The sequence below is a fragment of the Coffea arabica genome, chromosome 6c (genome assembly GCF_036785885.1).
Source record: "Coffea arabica cultivar ET-39 chromosome 6c, Coffea Arabica ET-39 HiFi, whole genome shotgun sequence".
NCBI lineage: Eukaryota > Viridiplantae > Streptophyta > Magnoliopsida > Gentianales > Rubiaceae > Coffea > Coffea arabica.
In genome coordinates, this window is record NC_092320.1 from 10512785 (window position 1) to 10533178 (window position 20394).

At 35.0% G+C, this 20394-nt stretch overlaps 2 protein-coding genes across 6 annotated transcripts; both read left to right on the forward strand.

Moving 5' to 3' along the window:
• The first annotated feature begins 1661 nt into the window (after positions 1 to 1661).
• LOC113691879 (IQ domain-containing protein IQM1) lies at positions 1662 to 6034 on the forward strand. Of its 4 annotated transcripts, none has more exons than XM_027210205.2 (9): positions 1662 to 1840; positions 3003 to 3414; positions 3504 to 3618; positions 3717 to 3782; positions 4045 to 4133; positions 4392 to 4479; positions 4623 to 4853; positions 4933 to 5034; positions 5249 to 6034. In XM_027210205.2, the coding sequence occupies exons 2-9, from the start codon at positions 3035 to 3037 to the stop codon at positions 5708 to 5710; spliced, it is 1533 nt and encodes a 510-aa protein (XP_027066006.1). In that variant the 5' UTR covers positions 1662 to 1840; positions 3003 to 3034; the 3' UTR covers positions 5711 to 6034. The 4 variants fall into 4 exon arrangements, with proteins under 4 accessions (XP_027066006.1, XP_027066003.1, XP_027066005.1 ...); XM_027210202.2 differs by lacking the exon at positions 1662 to 1840 and adding an exon at positions 1858 to 2330 and having other exon boundaries at positions 2914 to 3414; XM_027210204.2 differs by lacking the exon at positions 1662 to 1840 and adding an exon at positions 1859 to 2330 and having other exon boundaries at positions 2986 to 3414.
• A 5661-nt stretch (positions 6035 to 11695) lies between these two features.
• LOC113692728 (casein kinase 1-like protein 2) lies at positions 11696 to 18291 on the forward strand. Of its 2 annotated transcripts, XM_072052787.1 has the most exons (15): positions 11696 to 11836; positions 11945 to 12020; positions 12110 to 12150; positions 14194 to 14263; positions 14356 to 14504; positions 14589 to 14684; positions 14763 to 14833; positions 15828 to 15889; positions 16019 to 16082; positions 16161 to 16245; positions 16336 to 16462; positions 16586 to 16668; positions 16743 to 16806; positions 17064 to 17203; positions 17812 to 18291. In XM_072052787.1, the coding sequence occupies exons 2-15, from the start codon at positions 11945 to 11947 to the stop codon at positions 18094 to 18096; spliced, it is 1413 nt and encodes a 470-aa protein (XP_071908888.1). In that variant the 5' UTR covers positions 11696 to 11836; the 3' UTR covers positions 18097 to 18291. The 2 variants fall into 2 exon arrangements, with proteins under 2 accessions (XP_071908888.1, XP_071908889.1); XM_072052788.1 differs by lacking the exons at positions 16336 to 16462; positions 16586 to 16668 and having other exon boundaries at positions 11802 to 12020.
• The last annotated feature ends 2103 nt before the right edge of the window (positions 18292 to 20394 follow it).

Consider the following 20394-nt stretch of genomic DNA (forward strand, 5'->3'; position numbering starts at 1 on the left):
TTGCTGGCTCTATATATACGAGAGCCTTTTTTTTTTAGAGTTTTCTGCAGGGAGTGGATCCCGCAGACTAATCCCTTACCCCCGCAACTTGCTGGCAGCGAGCGAGACTCGAATCAGAGACAACACCCCATCTTCAGCAGCCCCATGCCACCAGACCAAGTCTTGGGGGGGCGGCCTTACCTGTTTAATTACACTGGTCTTGAAAATCATTTTGTTGGCTATTTTTGGCTTACAACGAGTGCAATTTTTTTTTTAATCTTTTGTTTATGCTTAAATTAAGCTGGTGTCGCTTTTCATCTTGTTTCACGTGATATTCCGCGGGTTTGTGTTTGCTATGGGACCCTAAACAGTATCTAAATATAAGGAAAATATATAAATATGAACTTATGCAATTTAATGAGAAGTTGTGTGCCATTAACTATCATCTAATGGGCCAGTTAAAAAATTCCATCTTCTGTAAACCCACCATATGTTCATATAAGCAAAAAGTACAATCTCTAGCTTCAAAATATTCTTAAATACGGACTTCTATATACCCGAGTTTGTTTACTCATCATTATTGTGTTCGAGTAAGAGTGCGAAGGATACATGGACGCGTATTGTGAAAACATTTTATGGTCAAATTTTGGAAAAATCGTTCTTCTTTTTTTTTTTTTTTTTAGTTAAACAAATTACTTGACTGATATTCATTTTTTTTTTGTAAAAAAAATTTATAGGTAAATAAATTACCCAACCTACATTCATTTTTTTTTCTTCAAAAAAGTGAGATCTAATCTTTTTGCACGTAAAAAGATAATTAAGTGTGGATTTCGTGGTGGATTCAGCTAAAAAGTGATTAGACACTTAAATTAGCACTAAATTTGACCAATTTGATTTTAAAAGGGATGTAAAGCCAGCATTTTAAAATTGTGGGGTGCAAAAACTTATTTGATAAAATGTGAGAAATTTTTTAAATGATTTTCCCTCAAACTTTTGTAAACGTATATTGGGGAGAGGCTATTGGTGTTAAGATACAAAGACAAGAGGCGGAAGAAGGAAAAATGCTCTCATGAAAAAGTAATTAATCAGCTATTGAGGTTGGCTCAGTGGCCATGGGTAGGATGTGCATCGAACTCGATTTCGCTAAATTAGAACTCTAAAATTGAAATTTTCAAAATTTTGGATATTGGAAGTTTCGATCGATTTCCTAATTAATCCTTTTAATTTTCCATAATTTCCATTCTTTCTTTTAATTCTGAAATTGCTTCTCAATTTCTGGTATTTTGCATACACCAAAACGTCCGCCCCACTAGGGAGACCAAAAGGTGATCCTAAAATTACCCCAAGCACAAGGCACAACGAATTGACAAATTGACCAGACCAAAAAAAATAAAAAAATAAGAAAAGGACGCATGCACAAGAAAACAAAACAACTAGGCCATGTTGCTGAGAAACGACGAGGATGACAGAGAAAGTTCAGAAATTTCAGGATAAACGTCAAAGTTCAGCAGCACCCGACAGAAATAATTTTCTCTTGACGTACATCATCAATTCAGCATCCCTTGCAGCTGTACCCCTGCCCCTACTTACGTGTTGGCGCGTTTTCGATTTCATGGGCCCGGTTTGGACTGCACAAGTAGTTGACCTTTAAAAACACTTGATGTAGAAAATTAAATGTTGACAATCCCAGTTGAGGAATTTAACAAGAAACCCCATTTTCTTTATATTATATTGTTTGTGGAAATGGTGGTTGAGTTTTTTCATGGAAACACCGCTCTGGAATTAATCCAAAGCTTACCTTCTTTGACCAGCCTCAAATCTTTTTTAATATGCTGATTGGGGTACAAAAATCTCAGAAAAGGTTGGTCGTATTATCAATCTTTTGTGAAACTTGTTGCAATGTAACTGGAAAAGTTGTTCAAACAATTTTCTCTGTTTGAATTCATCAACGACTCGTGTCTTTGAAACTACTGTGGTTTACAACTTTTGAATATTCCAATTCCATTCCAACCGTGAAAATGTAATGAACCTTCTTAGTTTAACTGGTGGTATATTGAGAATTCAACGACAGCCGTAGAGTTTCTAGTCCCCGAGTTTACCGTATTTGGTACTCCCTTTGGGCTTTCAAATAAGTATTTCTTTGTTTTCTTTTTCTCCCAATTTTTCTACATCAGACTTCTTGAACTCCATGGGTATATAAGGAGAGGAGGGAGACTGGTCATAATCATAGAAATCTTCCTGTGCTACATAATTTGGTGAAAAGTGAAGATATTTTCTCCCTTAACTACCTAACACTTCTTGAAGAACAGAGCAAACTATCTCCCCAAAGCTTCGATCTTTCCAAAATTTAGGTCAGTCATTCAATCATGATATCAAGATGGTTTACTTAGTTCTGTTTGAGTTTGTTGTTTTTGGGTTCCATGTCAGAATCTGTGGTTGTTTCTGTCTCTTTTTTTGTCTTCCTATCGGGAACTGTCTCTCTCAATTTCTATCAAGTTTGGTAATACAATTCAGGAACACGATTATTTATTTTCTCGAGAAAGTGAAAACAGGGATATGATGTGAGGTACAAAATTTTGGAATATGGAGTGGTTATATTTATGGAACTGATATTTTACAGCTGCGCAGGGTGAATAAGGCCGCTCAGTAATCAAGAAATGCTATTGCTAGATATGAAAGCATCAAACTATCATAATTCATTTTGGTTTATGAATTAGAATATATTTTCATTTATGTGCTTCTGAAAGTTTTTTCTCGGATAAGATGAATGTCCAAGATAATTGATCATTTTTGGTTTCCAAATGGCTTATTTTGCGCATATTTAACGATCCATTTATGTTGGTTGCCATGATGTTGGTTTTCAAAGTAAACTTAAGATGTCTCTAGAAATTTATGTTGATGATAGTTTACTCTTCTTTAACAATCAATTTGTAGGTGGATATTTGTTATGGGTTTATCACTATCATTACTTTTTTCCGCCTGGGAAGAAATTCTGAAGCACCGTAGATTTCTGAATTTCGCAGACAACAATACTTTCCATTCAGTACACAGAGAGATGACCGTCAGTGCAGACAGCTTGAAGAAAGCAGATTCAGAAGTTGCCTCCGAGACAAATGTGTCGGACGAAGTTCCAAGGAAGAATTCAATAGATTTGAAGAACTGCGAACCTATGAGATTAATGCTTGAATCAACGCTTTCATTCAAGAATCTAATTCAAGACGAAAGAAAACCAGAGTCCAATGACAGAAATGCAAAAGCTGATGGGGCTGTTGATGTATTAACTCCCTCCAGTTTTCTTCCTGATCTTGCTATGCTGTACTCTCCACGTCCTGTGAGCGAGCTTGATGCTGCAGCAGTCAAGCTTCAGAAAGTCTACAAGAGCTACCGGACTCGAAGACACCTTGCAGATTGTGCAGTTGTGGTTGAGGAGCTATGGTGAGTCTTATACACAGTAAACTATCTGGATATTTCCATTTGTATTTTGGCATCTTTTTCAGTTAGTTGACTAGTCTTATACGTTTTAGGTGGAAGGCATTGGACTTTGCAGCTCTCAAGCGGAGCTCAGTATCATTCTTCAATGATGACAAACCAGAAACTGCTGTTTCACGCTGGGCTCGAGCAAAAACAAGAGTAGCCAAGGTCTCATTCTCAGCCATTTTACGGTGCCTGAACTTTTTTTCTCATTTTTTATTGAATAAATTATCAAACGTGCTTATGAATTTTGTTTTCACATTCAGGTTGGCAAAGGCCTATCCAAGGACGAGAAGGCTCAAAAGCTTGCCCTACAGCACTGGCTTGAGGCTGTAAGTGTTTAGCTCCTCTTAGATACTTTTTCCCAATTCAACAACAAATGACAGATCTTGAAGTAATGAAGTTTGCTTGGATTTTCTTGACATGCCTGTAGATATAATCTAATTTTGGATCTAATCTATTTGGTAAAATCATAATAAGTCTAATATCTAAGTAGTTGATAGAAATTTTTTTCAAAGATTATTAGTATTTATGAGTACATCTGAGTAGATAATATATCATATTGCACTCACTGTTCTTCCTCATCTCTTTCAGATTGATCCACGCCATCGGTATGGACACAATTTACACATCTATTATGATGTCTGGTTTGAAAGTGAAAGCTCGCAACCTTTTTTTTACTGGTGAGTGTTTCTTTGTAGATCTTGTTTAGCTTGTGATCTCGTTTGAGAAATGCATTAAGATTGAAAATAGAAGTTTATGATAGTTTACTTCAAGGCTATTCGCTGCATCTGAAGTTTGTCCAAGTTGATGAGTATACCATGTTTTATATTTTACTGGCCTGAGTTTTCTTGTAGCTAACAGCAAATTATTAAAACATATCTTAACAGACATAGTTTCTGTGGCTGATTTCCGCTAACAAAATCGGCTTTGATATGTAGGTTGGATGTTGGAGATGGAAAAGAACTAAATCTTGAGAAGTGCTCGAGAACAAATCTACAACATCAATGCATCAAATATCTAGGACCAGTAAGTTTCAAGTCACGAAACAACATAATCATCATATAGATTCCAATTGTTGAGTACATTTTTAGCAGATTTACTGATGCATTACACAGGACTCTAATTTGGCAAAACTTTTCTTGGTTGCTACTTCTGTTTCCCCTCATTAGAAAGAGAGAGAATCATTTGAAGTTATCGTGGAAAATGGCATGCTAGTTTACAGAGAAAGTGGCATGTTTGTCGACACTGTTGAGGGTTCCAAATGGATATTTGTACTTAGCACATCAAGGAATTTGTATGTTGGGCAGAAGAAGAAAGGGACTTTCCAGCACTCAAGTTTTTTATCAGGTGGAGCTATTACAGCAGCCGGAAGACTTGTTGCTCATGGTGGAGCCCTTGAGGTAATTATACAGATCTACTGACTGCTGTGAACATCTTTGAAAGCTGACGGTAAATGATAATCATTTTCTTATATTACAGGCAATTTGGCCATATAGTGGTCATTATCACCCAACCGAAGAGAACTTCAGGGTGTTCATTAGCTTCTTGGAGGAAAACCGTGTAGATCTTTCAAATGTTAAGGTATGCGTAGTGCAGTTTCTATGTTTTCTGGAAATATTATGCATTCTCTACTTTATATCATAGTGCGTATCGTGTGCATCCACTATAAACCTGGAAATACTAATAAAAACGCTAAGAAGTGAATTGGCTCCATTCTTTTTTTTTACATGTTTGAGCAAAATCTTCAGATAAAACTGATGGCTGATGATACTTTTTTGTCTTCTTTACTGGGCAGAGATGTGCAGTAGATGATGATCTTCTTTCGTTTACGGTTCCTGATGAGGAAGCAAACGCTGAATGCAATAGGAGCGCTTCAGCAACTACAGAGCCAGAAGATGGAAGCACAACTGACGTACGTGGTCTGTCTGGGAAAGATGCAACAGCAGCCAGTCGCCAAAATGCCAAGAACACAGCTCATCTGACTGTAAAGCCTCCCCTATATACCATGGCTAAACACTTGTCATGCAAATGGAGTACTGGAACTGGACCGCGAATTAGCTGTGTTAGGGACTATCCAACAGAATTACAGAGCCGAGCACTTGAACAAGTTAATTTGTCGCCTCGTTTGGCTAGTGGAGCATTGTTCAACTATGGTCCAATCCCATCCCCAAGACCGAGCCCAAAGGTTCGCCTTTCTCCTAGACTTGCATACATGGGACTTCCAAGTCCTAGAACCGCCATTCCAGCTGCTCACTGAGATTAAATGGGAGCGCAAGCTTTTACCCTTAGATACGAATAAGCCGAGCCTAAGCGGATGTACAGGATATGGGCTGAATGCCAATAATGCTCCTGATATGATCTTCGACCCCTTGTGATAAGAACGAGGAAACTAACTTGAACCTTCGTTCTTTTGTTCTTTTAATCTAGTTTTGGTAGGAAACTTAGTTGAGCCAAGTATTGTTTTACCCAGTTTTGGCTCCTTCAGTTTGAACGTAGGTTTGATTGATTCTTTCAATCTTTGTGTACGCCTGATCAGTTTATACTGTTCAATTCATTCTAATTCAATTCATTCATTTACGTCTGATCAGTTTATGTTCACAACTGCTATGTGCGAATTTGTATTTAGACATCTACTCCTGAGGTTACATAACCTTTGTAATTTTTGAGAATAACGCAGCCACAGGAAAACGGGAAATCAAAAACAAAAAAGTAAAAAAAAAAATGTTTAGAATTGAGAAAAAATTACTCAACATGTTGAGATATATTGCTGCTTATTACTTTCACAAAATGTATAACAATGTTTGAATTTCAAGTGCAGTATAACGAGAAGAAAGGCATTTAAGATCTGCAAAATATCAATTACAGCCTGTTTTGGTCCATTGTTAAATCATGCTCATTGTTCCATCACTTCACTTATTCTTGCTTTTTCCCAATGTACGAATTTGGTTACATTCTTCACCTAGAAGACTCTTTTCAGAAGAGGTGGAAATTTCTGGCTATTGATCAATGGCCTTTCCTTGGTGTTTTCTGCGCTTCGTTTTGCAAGGCAGAGTGACTAAATAATCCAACGTTGTCGCATGCTCAAGTACAAATGATGCATATATTCTATGAAAAACATAAAAAGACAAACTCAAAATTATTAATGTAATAATAATTTTATTTGAAAAACAAACTAAACTATTTACAATTACTCATGATGAGTTTTTATATTTTGATAACGGTTTACAATCTTCTCATTTTGAACTTCACGAAGTATATTTTGAGAAGCTTTATCTAATCCTCGTAAAAAAGTTGTTTCTCATGGAAAGAGATGATGAAGAAGACAGAGGTTGTTTGGGTTTAAGGGTTTTTACCGTTGATAAATTGTAATTTTGGTTAAAGGGTTTTTATTTTTCTTGGTTTTGGTTATATTGGTTAAAGAGATTAAGTTTCTTTGTCTAATTAATCAATTAATTAACTTAATATGGTCCGAGTTAAGTTGTTCGAGAGTTTGGTTTATTAAGAGACATTTGGCGAGATTCTAAAGAGTGGACAAGACGTGAGACAGAACGTGGTACAGAAGATCCGTTGCGCATTTACACGCTGATTCAAAAAATTGTAGCAGCACGCTATGTAATTTGTTTCCTTTGTTTAGTTGTAAAGTATATCATTGTAACAGCAAAATGAGATTATCTATGTTCACAATGCTGTAATCTTGATCCAAAAGCGAAACTGTAAATTGTTAGCTGCGGTGAAAAAGATCTTGAACTCACTAAAGTACAAACCAGAAATAGTTGATTAACCAGTCTTGAACATTTTTTGTTTGAACCGAATTTGTACAAATAAAATCAGAGTAAACCGAATTTGTTTGAACCTTTTTTTTTTCACAAAATCGACTATAAGATAAAGATAGAATCAAAAGAAAAGTATGATGCCTCAACTTTAATTTCCAATTGCTTTTGCTTATAGACCATAGACCAACAAAATTTTGCTTCACTTTACTCCCACAGCCAAGATAAAAAGCAGTGCAAGTGAAAGGGATACGAGTTAACGAGTTGCCATCAAATGGTCTAACCGGAAGGAAGAGTTAGGAATAAGGATTGCATTCGAATCAATCAAGCTACTCGCGCTAGCTCGGACTCAAGTATGACTTAGTGATGCTATGCTCCAATGAGTATTTTCATATATTTATGCTATGCTTATGAGTAATTATATTTATGAGTGATTAAGCTCGAAGACCAAGCTCAAGCGTTATATTTGTGTTCTACTTATGAGTAATTACATTCATGTGAGTAATTAAATTTAGTACTTAATCAAGTGAGTTTGAGCATAGCTAAATTATTTTGGTTCATATTTAAATCGAACGATATTCTCAACTCAACTCATAGATACCAAGATAACAAATTCTGATCACGTGACGTATGACCTTCATCAAAATAGACGAAAACTCATGTGACCCTAGACCCCACAAAAACAGCAGCAGAACACCATAATCGGAGTATCGGAATTGAGGTAAGAACAGTTGCAAGTAGCAGCTGTTTAGATGATTTGGATAATATATATATATATATATATATATATATATATATATATATATAAGACGTATATCACATCTTGCACTTCAATTTTAACATCATGTGTGAGACTAGAGGTGCAAACGAGTCGAACAGAATCAAATTTTGGAGTAATTGAGAACTTAGTTTTATGAAATTTGAATTCGAGTTCAACCTCAACAAACTCTCAATGTAAAAGTCGAACTCGATCTTAAAAAAAATTATTATTTTATTTTTTAAAAATAAATATAAAAATAAATTTTAATAAATAATTAAATATTAAGGATATATATGTGTAATTTTAGGGATTTGGGATATTATATATATATTAGGGATGTTATATAGTATATATATATTAGTGGCGGAGCCAGAAAAATTTTTAGTGGGAGCAAAAGTAATACCAAAATTTTTTACCTACTTTTTTTTCTAGTTTTTTAAGCAAAAAAAAAAAAAAAATCACCAACAAGTACAAATGATGCATATATTCTATGAAAAGCATAAAAAAACAAACTCAAAATTATTAATGTAATAATAATTTTATTTGAAAAACAAACTAAACTATTTACAATTACTCATGATGAGTTTTTATATTTTGATAACGGTTTACAATCTTCTCATTTTGAACTTCACGAAGTATATTTTTTTCAATGTGAGTAACTAAACAATCATTCATCAAAGTGTCTCCCATTCTATTTCGTAACCGATTTTTCACAATATTCATAGCTGAAAAAACTCTTTCTACGGTAACTGTAGCAACAAACAAAATCAAAACCAACTTTAGGAGCATATAAATCAATGGATACACAATATCTCTCTTAGTCTCTACCAACTTTTGAGCTAGATCAGAGATTTGTACCATCGTTCACATTTTTTCTAAGAAAACTCCTAAGGTACATTTAAAATTATATCAAAATTATATAGATATTATAGGAATTTAAGGGAGGCAGTGGAGGCCAGTGCCCCTACCTTAAATCCGCCACTGATCTCCACTATCCCCATCTTAAATCCGCCACTGATATATATATATACTAGTGTTTTGACCCGTGCTATGCACGGGTTATATTTCAAATCAAAATAATATATTATATATTTATATATTGTGTTACAAAATAATAAATATATATAGAATAAAATTTTTAAAGAAGTGCATGCTTAATATCTTGAAAAAAAATTGTAATCTATAATGATTTACATGATAAAAAAATTGTTAACGCATTTAAGGAGAGAGTTAGGTTGGGTAGTAAGGTGATAAGAGTTTTCTAAAAAAAAGTTAATTTATCAATATCCAACAAAATATATTACTATGTTATACCCATATATCAAAACTTATAATACAAAAAAATAAATAATAACCAATTTATTTTCTTCCATTTTTAGAAAAAAAAAGATCTTTCTCCTATCTTGTGCCCCTAAATTTGTTGAATGTATTTCGATTAGCATTTTTCATAAATTTTAACGTATATTTTAAAGAAAATTCTCCGTATTATGTGTTTTGGTGTTCTTAAAATTATTAAAAATCACTATCATTTATCTCTTTTCTTATACACCAGTTAGTCATCGATGCCTCCTATGACTTTCATACCTTCTATCATGGTACCACCCTTTCTATTTTTTTTTTTTTGGTCATTTATGTCATATTCCTGCAATCCTTTTTCTTCTTCTCTCCCTTCTCCGCCCATCATTGTAATCCATATTTTTTCTTCAACCTTTCCTGCTACTTTTTAACACCTCACCATTTTCTTCCCTTGCTCCTCCCCCTATACTTAACATATAAATTCATATCCCTATGATCCAATATATTTAACTTTACCTATCATAATAAAAATATAAAATTGAAAATTAATTACAATGGTTGCAATTAAAAGTTATCATTAGTGTTTGGGTTTTACACTCTTATTATATATATATATATATATATATATATATATATATATATATATTTTAACATAGCAAATACATATTTATATATGAAGACAGCAATAAGAATACATAAAATAATTAATGATATCAAAAGTTATCATTAGTGTTTGGGTTTTACACTCTTATTCAAATCTAATGTTAAATTACAAATTAAGTAGTATTTTAAGGTTGAATGTTCTACATCTTTCTCTTAAACTATAATATTACTTTTTTAAAATTTTTTGGTAGAACTGGTGTTGTTATTATCATTATTTTTTTTTATAAAAAATGAATATTTCAAAAAAAAATTTCACGTTAAAAGGCTAGTGGTATTTTGTTTTTTATTTAGTGATTTTATAATTTAGATTTCATGAATGGTACCATTCTTGATTTTTTAAATTCACGACATTATTTCCTTTTTGTTTTCTATTTAATTTTGCCCTTTTACTTAGGAATGCTAAGTTTAAAGATAAAATATTATCATTTACTTTTTTACTTTTACTAAGTTTGGCAATATTTTCTTTTTATTTGCCCTCCCACTAATAAATTTTAAACCAAATTCCGATATAAGCGGAACTACTACTTTTTTAAATTAGAAAGGCACGGGAGTCACTTCTTACTTAAGAAAATGTTATTTGCACTCAATTTTTTATTATTTGCAATTCCATCATTTGTTTTATCATATAGTCTAATTATTGAAACTTATATGATCAAAATGATTATTGGAGTTTGAATAACAAAAATGGAGTGTAAATAATCATACTTATTTAAATTAATAAGAAAGCATGAATGGATGTTGTATTTGTTATCTTTTCTTATGATCTTATGGAAGTTTTAATTATTGTAAAATTATAAATAACACAAGGCAATCGGAAACGTGATGGGTAGAAGTTCAACACCCCCTTAACTTTATATTTAGCTGCACTTTACCCTTCAACTTTACATTTAGTTGAACTTTACATTTAGTTGCACATTTGTGATTTTTTTGAAACGTGATTGTAATTTGCAAAGCTCATTTGTAGGGGTGGTTATAGGGTTAGTTTGGGAATAAATATTTTTTAATTATAAAAATGTAACATTGTATTAAAATAGCATACGAATAAGCATTTGTCTCTAATTAAAGAGTAAAAAGAATTTAAAATATAAATAACAAAGTATAAACAGTTTATGAAGTAGATAGTGGAAATGTTTTAAATTTTAAATTTGATTGGTGATAGGGTTTGTTATAACCCACTACTTTTTATGTATTAAAATAAATACAAAAATTTTAAAAAAAGAATGAGAAGTTTAGAAGCCATTGAGAGGATCTCTGATAAAAACTCCTTCCTCAATACATATAGATATAGATATGTATATATGTAATTTTATTATTAAAATAAAAAATAAAAAAATATATAATCGAATAGGCTCGCGAACTAACGAATTGAGTATCTTTGAACTTGAGTTCGACTTGATAAGTTTGAGTTCGATATTGACCGAATTTGAGTTATTCGCAAGTGATTTAATTTGTTTACAATCTTATACGAGACCTACAAAATTTTGTTTTGCGCTGAATTACATCCTAAATAAAGCGACTTTATATCCTGTGGAAATGAAACAAAACCGGCCCTAACGGTTTTTGTGACAATCATTTGGCCTCGGGTCCCTACTCTTACAGGAACTTCTACCACGCGCATTTCTCGTCATTGAGCGCGTGAATGCACACTGCCACGAGCATTCAATTTCACACAAGGACACACACTGAACGGCGTTGAGTTCGTTAGATCAACTCCAACGCCTATATATTTAGAGAGAGAAAAAATAATATGGTAATAGTATTTAGCATATATCCATATATTTCCATGGCATGACAGCTTCTACATTCAGATTAAGCAGAAAAGGAGTACTCCTACTATGAAGACGGCTCTTTTGCTTGCTCCTCCTCCTACTTTTTCGTCTTCAACCTAACCCTGGTAGTAATTGTACTTGTACAAAAGAAAAAAGTGAATTAATTAACAGCTTTCTTACAGTCAATTCAATCCCTAGATCTTTAGGGTTCGATAATCGGTGACCTTTTTTAGATGGAGCCGCGTGTCGGAAATAAGTATCGCCTTGGTCGGAAAATTGGCAGCGGATCGTTCGGCGAGATCTATCTAGGTTTGTTCCTCAAAATTTCCTTTTTGAATTTTGTTTTTGTAATTTCACTTGAATTCACGATTCCCCCCCTCTGGATACTTTTGGTGCAGGGACTAATATACAGACCAATGAAGAAGTTGCAATTAAGCTTGTGAGTGTGTTTTCTATGATTGTAGACTTGGTCTTTTTCCCTTGTTATTTGATTGTCTTCTTTGAGGTCATCAGATTAGTTTTATCTTTTGAAGTATGGGTCATCTGGGGCAATTTGTGAAAAAGTTAATGTGTGACATTGGGTTTTTGTTACTTGCCTAATATGTGTGTATATGCTCGTTAAGCGTGGGAAATTTATTAATGTAATTGCACTATCACAATAAGATACCATTCCGAGCATTTGAAGTGCAAATGGAGCTGTCGAATAAGATTTAGCAAAGTAGGATATGTTTGTCTACCGTCAAATGGTTTCTGAAAAGATTCAATTCTGAGGATTTTATTTTCAAGGATACTGGATGTGGGGTTATTTCTGCTAGTAAGTACCTGCCGTCGTCCTTGGATTTACAATTCGAATAATACCATTGCAAAAGTTGCTAAGTAGCAAGGAATTGAGGAGGATGTCTCCAGACTGAAGTTTTCTTATTGGTCGAAGTTGTTGAGTTTCTTACTTTCTTCTGTTGTTCTTTGAATAGCTGTTTGAAGGTATTTCTTTTCCATGGTCAAGGTATTTCTTTACTGTGTCATATAATTATGTACTTGATGTTTGATTTACATATGTAAGGGTTTTTCAGTAGTGAAAATTCTTTTCTTGTGGGAATCATGATAATATTACACGATTCTTTAGAGAAAGCCCCGAGTCCTTGCATAAGACTTCAGATTAAGTGGCGATTGTTCTTGGGTGCAACTAGTTGAATATAGTGTTGTAATTCTGACTTTAAACTCCCAGTGACAGCATCTTATTTTCATACTACTACTAGTTATTCAAGCAACAGAAGCTTCTTGTATCATGACTTGTTTGCAGACCTTTGTATTCACTAATGAATATGACATACTAAACTATTCTAGTAAAATTATCAAGTAGGAAAGCAAACTTTGGAAGTGAAATTTATCACAACGGTAATTAGTTTTTTTTTCTTGTTCTATAATGAATTGTAATATTTTGCTTGATGTTGAGAATTAGTTATAACTAGTAACAGTTTCACGATGCTTAGCTACTCAGAGTAATGCCGCTACATTATGTATTTTGGTGTTTAAACATTTGTATCTTCTTTTGATGGTTGAAGAGGAGAGGAGGAGTTTCTGACTATCCGCGATGCCTGTAAAAACTCACTGGAATTTTTTTGTTGGAATTTGTATTTCATTTTGCTAAATCTAAGGAGAATATGTGGATGATAATAATTGGGCTACATTATCATGTGCTGTATGACTTGTTTGCAGACCTTTGTATTCACTAATGAATATGACATACTAAACTATTCTAGTAAAATTATCAAGTAGGAAAGCAAACTTTGGAAGTGAAATTTATCACAACGGTAATTAGTTTTTTTTTCTTGTTCTATAATGAATTGTAATATTTTGCTTGATGTTGAGAATTAGTTATAACTAGTAACAGTTTCACGATGCTTAGCTACTCAGAGTAATGCCGCTACATTATGTATTTTGGTGTTTAAACATTTGTATCTTCTTTTGATGGTTGAAGAGGAGAGGAGGAGTTTCTGACTATCCGCGATGCCTGTAAAAACTCACTGGAATTTTTTTGTTGGAATTTGTATTTCATTTTGCTAAATCTAAGGAGAATATGTGGATGATAATAATTGGGCTACATTATCATGTGCTGTAGCATGTCATTCCTGTCTTCTATAATATCGTAGTATTTTGCAGATATCTCTAGTACATATTCAAGAAGTTTGTTAACTGAGCATGATTGTATTATATACTTGATATTTAAATGGTGGAGACAAACGGATAGACTTGCTTGGTGAGACAGGGATAATTTGTTTTTCTGATAAGAAGCAATAGTAGCTGGTCTCTTTGACATGCATATTGTTGATTTTGTTGCTCTGCAAATTGCTGAAAGTTTATTTATTTTGTTCTATGAGTTTAGTTGCTTTATTCTCACTGAGACGGCATGTTCAATCCTTATTTCTAATTAATTGGTTGGGAGGTTTGAGTAGTTGAAACTTTTGATATGCCCTGTCCTCAGGAAAATGTGAAGACAAAGCATCCTCAGTTACTTTATGAGTCAAAGTTGTACAGAATTCTGCAGGGAGGAAGTAATGAATTGCAACCCCTTTTTCTCATTGTTTCTGATAAGATTTGCTTTCCATTGTCTGTTATGTTTGATTTATGATGGCTTCACGTGCAGCTGGAATTCCAAATGTAAGATGGTTTGGAGTTGAGGGTGACTACAATGTTCTCGTCATGGATTTGCTTGGCCCAAGCCTTGAGGACTTATTCAATTTTTGCAGTCGGAAACTTTCTCTAAAGACTGTCCTTATGCTGGCAGACCAAATGGTTTTTTCATTGACTTGGTGGCTACTTTTGTACAGTTTCAAATATTCAAATGTGATTGATTTCCTCTCTTGATTTTGATTTCAGATCAATCGTGTTGAATTTGTTCATTCAAAGTCATTTTTACACCGAGATATCAAGCCAGACAATTTTCTTATGGGCTTAGGACGCCGTGCTAACCAGGTTGCAATCCTATCTCTGTCATATTTGAACTGAATTTTTTCAAGAAAATTTACTGGAGGAGTTTGGGGTGCAATGCAGGTTTACGTCATAGATTTTGGTCTGGCTAAGAAATATAGAGACACTTCAACCCACCAGCACATACCGTACAGGTGAGCTTTATAATGGTTTTACATGCAAGTGGCTGAAATATTTACACCATCATTTTGTTTTCACTCATACCAATGCGAACATCTTAACTTTCCCTGCAAAACTTCAGCAATACTTGACATGTTACTTCTTGTGTCAATATATTATGGGATTATGTTGGGTTTATGTGCAGTATGACCGCTTACAATGTCACATGACGTGTATCAATTCCCCTTCTTAGAGTTGTTAGATGGGGGAGCAACTTGTCTTCAGAATGTTGAAATAACTTATCCAATTTCTTGTATAAGCATCTTATTTGTTGTTGAGCGTTTCCGTAGCTGTGGAGAAGGGATTTGTATCCATTTTTCTTTATACTTTTTTTCCTCTAATGCTTTCTCCTGTATATATCTCCCCAACTTTTGATTGAGGAGCAGTAGACTTTCTGATCTGAAAAGTATTACAGTCTTGGCAATGTCCATCTGATTCCTTAAGATGTCTTGGGATTTCCTTATCAAGTATTATTAATTTTTTATAATGTATTCTTAAGCAAAATGATGGTAGAAGATAATGTCTCCCCTTGCATTTGTGCTTTTCTGAATAAGTAGTGAACCTAGAAGTAAATCAAATTGTAACTTCTGTATTGCATAAAGTCTTATCTATTGGCTTTTTTGTGCTTGGGAGATTCAGTTTGTATTTGCATTTTCTACTGAGATAGCCTTGGTCTCATTTACCTTATCTTTTCCTAGTTGGTACAGTCTTCGGTGGATTTTTACACTCGTTTATGCATTGACATCTTATTGCAGATATCTAATTATCTATTTTGTCTTAATAAAGAAACTAGCTATGGTTGTATTCTATGTTTGAGTGTTTTAACCATCTCTGCTGCTCCTACTCTGTGTTAACTGCATCTCTCTCATGCATAGATGACACAAGACATTTATTGTGTTGTGGATTATGCAGCTGTTTTACTTTTCTTTGTTTGTTTGTAACATTCTATCTGGTGATACAAAACTGCAGAGAGAACAAGAATTTGACCGGAACTGCTAGGTACGCTAGCATGAATACTCACCTTGGAATTGGTTAGTATTCTTTTCATCTGTGCTTTGTGGTTTATGTTGCTTTGTGGTTTATGTTGACTCGTACAATTATGCTGTGTAATATTCTAATGCTTATGTCATTTCATCCTTCTGTGTTTTTGGATGTTGTAGAACAAAGCAGGAGGGATGATTTGGAATCTCTTGGATATGTTCTTATGTATTTCCTCAGAGGAAGGTGAAATTGGCAGCATATCGCTCCATTTATTTTCTTTTAAACCATATTAAGCCATGTTGACATCGATTGCATTCTCAGTCTTCCATGGCAGGGACTGAAAGCAGGTACCAAGAAACAGAAGTACGAGAAAATCAGTGAAAGAAAGGTTTCTACATCTATTGAGGTAGTTCTTTCCTCTTTTCTTGGTAAGACTGTTGTTGGATTGGGCTTGGCTTTCAAGAGAAATTTCAGTGGTTATGTGCTATTCTTTCAGGCCTTATGCAGGGGTTACCCAACTGAGTTTGCTTCCTATTTCCATTATTGTCGGTCACTTCGTTTTGAGGATAAACCTGATTATGCTTATCTGAAGCGAATATTCCGTGATCTTTTCATTCGTGAAGGTTCGCATCAATAAGCTTTAGAGTTTCCTCCGGATTGCTGACAGTAGCATGAGCTATTTGATGAACTTTATCTCTACTCAATTGGATGTATCATATTTCATTCTATTTTGCATGGCAATGTAGGCTTCCAGTTCGATTATGTTTTTGATTGGACAATTTTAAAATATCAACAGTCTCAGATTGCTGCACCACCTTCTCGGGCAGTTGTAAGTCTTATATATTATTGGATTTTCATCCATTATCAATGATTCTACTTTTCATGATGGTTTATCTGGCTTAGGGTCCTAGTGCGGGAACAAGCTCAGGAATGCCACCTGCTATACCCAACATTGAAAGGCAACAAGGTAGTTTTTCCTTGCACCTTGTATGTAAATGTCTTTCTCTCTGTAATGCAGTTATGATGCATTTATATTCTTTTGGAACAAGTTGTGTATGATTTGCCTTAGCCCTTTTTTATATCTATCCCTCCTCTTAGTAATTCTAGAAACTTTAGTCTATGCTGGTAGATGCCATGATGTTCATTCTTCTAAGTGCCTCTAAGGAGAAATATTTTTTCTGATATTGGCTCCAATGTCTTTCCCAATTGTTGTCTTTGTTACAGGTGAAGAAGATGGAAGACAAGCTGGATTTTCTTCAGCAGATCCTTCACGACGAAGAAGTTCTGGTCCACTCTTAAATGTCGGGAGTTTATCTAAGCAGAAGAGCCCAATTGCAAATGATTCAACAAGCAAAGAAGTCGGGGTGAGTTGTTTGAATGATATTTAGATTTGCGGAGAAGGCATATTTGCTATGATGCCTGTGCTGGTCTTTTGCTCGTTTTGTCATCCTTGTCTTACATACCTTTGTTGGTTTACTGGTGCTTTTTGGATTTCATTGTTATTTGCCTGCCATTGCTTTATGCTTCTGTTTCGGCCTTTGGTGTTCTCATCCACTGTTCACTTTCTAGTTTATATGCTCACTGTATTTTTTTCTTGGCCATTATGTGGTCTTCCGCTCTCCTTTATGTGCATTATTGAAGTTTGACTGCCAGCTAGAATTCATTTGATGTTGAGCTCTTTAAATTTTGTGGATATTCCTGACAGAAAGCATGGGAGAAGAGTCTCTGGGGAAAAAAATTATAATAAAAGAAGAAGACACAGAGGAGGGGGGGGGGAGAGAGATCAAAGTGTATGAATTAGAAAAAATATTTGTTCTTTTGGCTATCAAAATATTCCATTTTCATTTGTATCAGCTTTATTGGTTTCTTTTGGCTATCAAACCGTGTGTTTTAGCATGAATTGGCTACCAGCCTGCTTTGGCAGTAGAAGTCATATGCATGTACGTGTAAGTTAACCTCTTCGGTTTTGCAGTTATCAAGCTCTGCCTATTTGGGAAGATCAAGTGGATCATTGAGAAGAGGTGCTATAGCCGGTAGCCGTGAAACATTCACTGCAGGAAATGATTCTGATCCTACTCGATCTCGTACACCTGAGGCTAGTCCAGGGACGGCACAGAAAATCTCTAGCGGACAAAGGACCTTGCCCCTTGGTGGATCCTCAGACCCCAGGCACACTTCATCTGGCAAAAACAATTCTGGTGTAAAAAACTTTGAGTCCACTCTCAAGGGCATTGAGAGCCTGCGCTTTGATGATTAATAGATGGTTCATTGCTGGATGCTTCAGTTTTTACATTTTGTACATCGTCAACATCATCCACTGGACATCCCATTAAATTCATTAAAGCTCTTGGAGTTGCATTTCTGGGAAGTTGTGATGTGGAGAGTAAATTAGGCTCGGTATGGATGCTCCCAAAGACCTTAGCGATAAAGAGGACCAGATTGTGCAACAAAATTCAGGACAGGTGAAGCTCTGCCCACTTGCGTGGATATGCTATTGGATCTCAACCACTGCTCTTTTTTCTTTTTTCCTGAGTGCTGAGAGTTACTGGTTTAAATCATCAGGGAACTGTAAATTTGCAACTTAATTGTGTCTGCCGGAGGACCTGCTCTTATTTTTGTTCGTTTCACAGTTCCTGGTCATGCATAAACCAGTGCACATTTATGTAATGTTTCCCTATTTTTGTAATGGCTTGTTGACTGAATTTTTTTACCTATCAAAATGGTGAAAACTAGAAGCCAAGAAAGGAGGATGGATGGTGTTGCTGGTCCCCATTAATCTCCTCGAGACCGTGACGATGTAATATATTGACTAAATGGCCATATCCTTTCACCAGACACTCGTCTGTTTGGTCACCCTCGGATATTTCACCTCGAGAGAGAACACTATTAAAACTAAACAGCAAGCTTTAAAAACACTCTTCCGGTCCGTGTCTTTCTGATCCAGGCCCGATCGGCTAAACTTTTCACCGCAAACAGTGGTAGGATATTTGGCAGAACTGAGATCAGCTCTTCCACAGATGGTTCCTTAAAAGGCATGGGATGGAGCGCTGGTAACCAAGTGGGTGATTTTTCATGAAACCACTAGTCTATTATTCAGCATTTTCCTCTTTTTTCTTTTTTGCATTGATCTGCCACAATGCCCGGGGTGCCTCACGCCTCTATTCGCTTTTTTGAAGTTGTTGGTCAGGATGTTATTGACGTTCATCACCATAAATATGGTGAAACCAACTAGTGACGTGTGGCATCCTTTATTTCATCTTTTGTGGTCGAACAAGGTCTCAGAGCTTGAAAGATTATTCGTGTAAACCAGGTTGATGCTTCTGCTTGCATGCATAAAAATTTCCACTTGGACCATTGATTTATGTAGATGGATGCAAGCCAAATGATTCACATGATCAGGTTTGAGGAAAAAGGTCCTTGCTTGCAAATCAAGGATCAAGAACATCTACAGTTGTTGAAGATAATTATACCTAGCAAAACAAATCTAACTAATGCATGCACTAAAACAACAAATGTCAAATAATAACTTTTAGTACAAATCTCCTAAGAAAATATAAGTAGCTATCCTCCTACACTCGTTTATAGTGATGCATTCATTCTGTTAGTGCATAGTATGTTATCCCAATACCTACATCATAAAGTACAGTTATGGCTGAATATTTTAGACTTCACCCCATCATCAACCACCCAAAGATGGAAAACAAAGAATCATGATTCTGTTCAGATTACTCTTGACCATACAAATCTTTCTATCCACAGGGCCTTCAAGGTGAGCGTGCATCAGTGCATGTGAATGTGTTGGATAAGGAAGTTTGGTGAGATCAGCTTTTCAAGAGGGGAGACGCAATCATCTTTCCAATTCAAAAGAGGGATTCATAATTTCATCTTTCCTTTTTGTGGAGCGGAGAGTGAACAGCAAATTAATCTTCATCAGAATAAAGACGACACATGAACAATACTGCAGTGACAATACTGACAATAAAAAAAATGGTAACTGTCAATGAAAAGGAGCATCTTAATCCCAAAATGGCCAAGGCAGATGTGCATTTAACGTCAGACTTGTACCTCCTTCAACTCTGGGCTCAAGGCACTTAATCAAAGCAAGCTTGCAGGAACTATTTTCCTTTTTTGAGAGGAAGGAGGAGGTGGCTGGGGGGCGGAAATGTTATTACGACACAATATGAACTCCTACCCAAGAGACTGATTGCCATTAAGAATGTGTGAAACACGATTTAAATTGTTAATAATATGGCTTCATCAGTGATCGTGGGCCAACTCGATTATCATATTAGTTGGTTGGTACTTAAATCCTTCAGTGGACTGACTTGATTGCTATGTAACTCAGAACTGAAGAGTCCAAGACGAGAATAATAGACCAGAAACATTCAAGTGCGAGTCAAAGGAGATTCTATGCAATAAACTAATCGAAGCAATCTAGATTCCATTACCTTAATCTTACTTTTTAATTACCATCACCGGTTGATCTGGAAGACCAAACAACTCAGACTGTCTTTCTTCTTCTGTTCTTACATAACTCCGCTCTATAAATGCATCC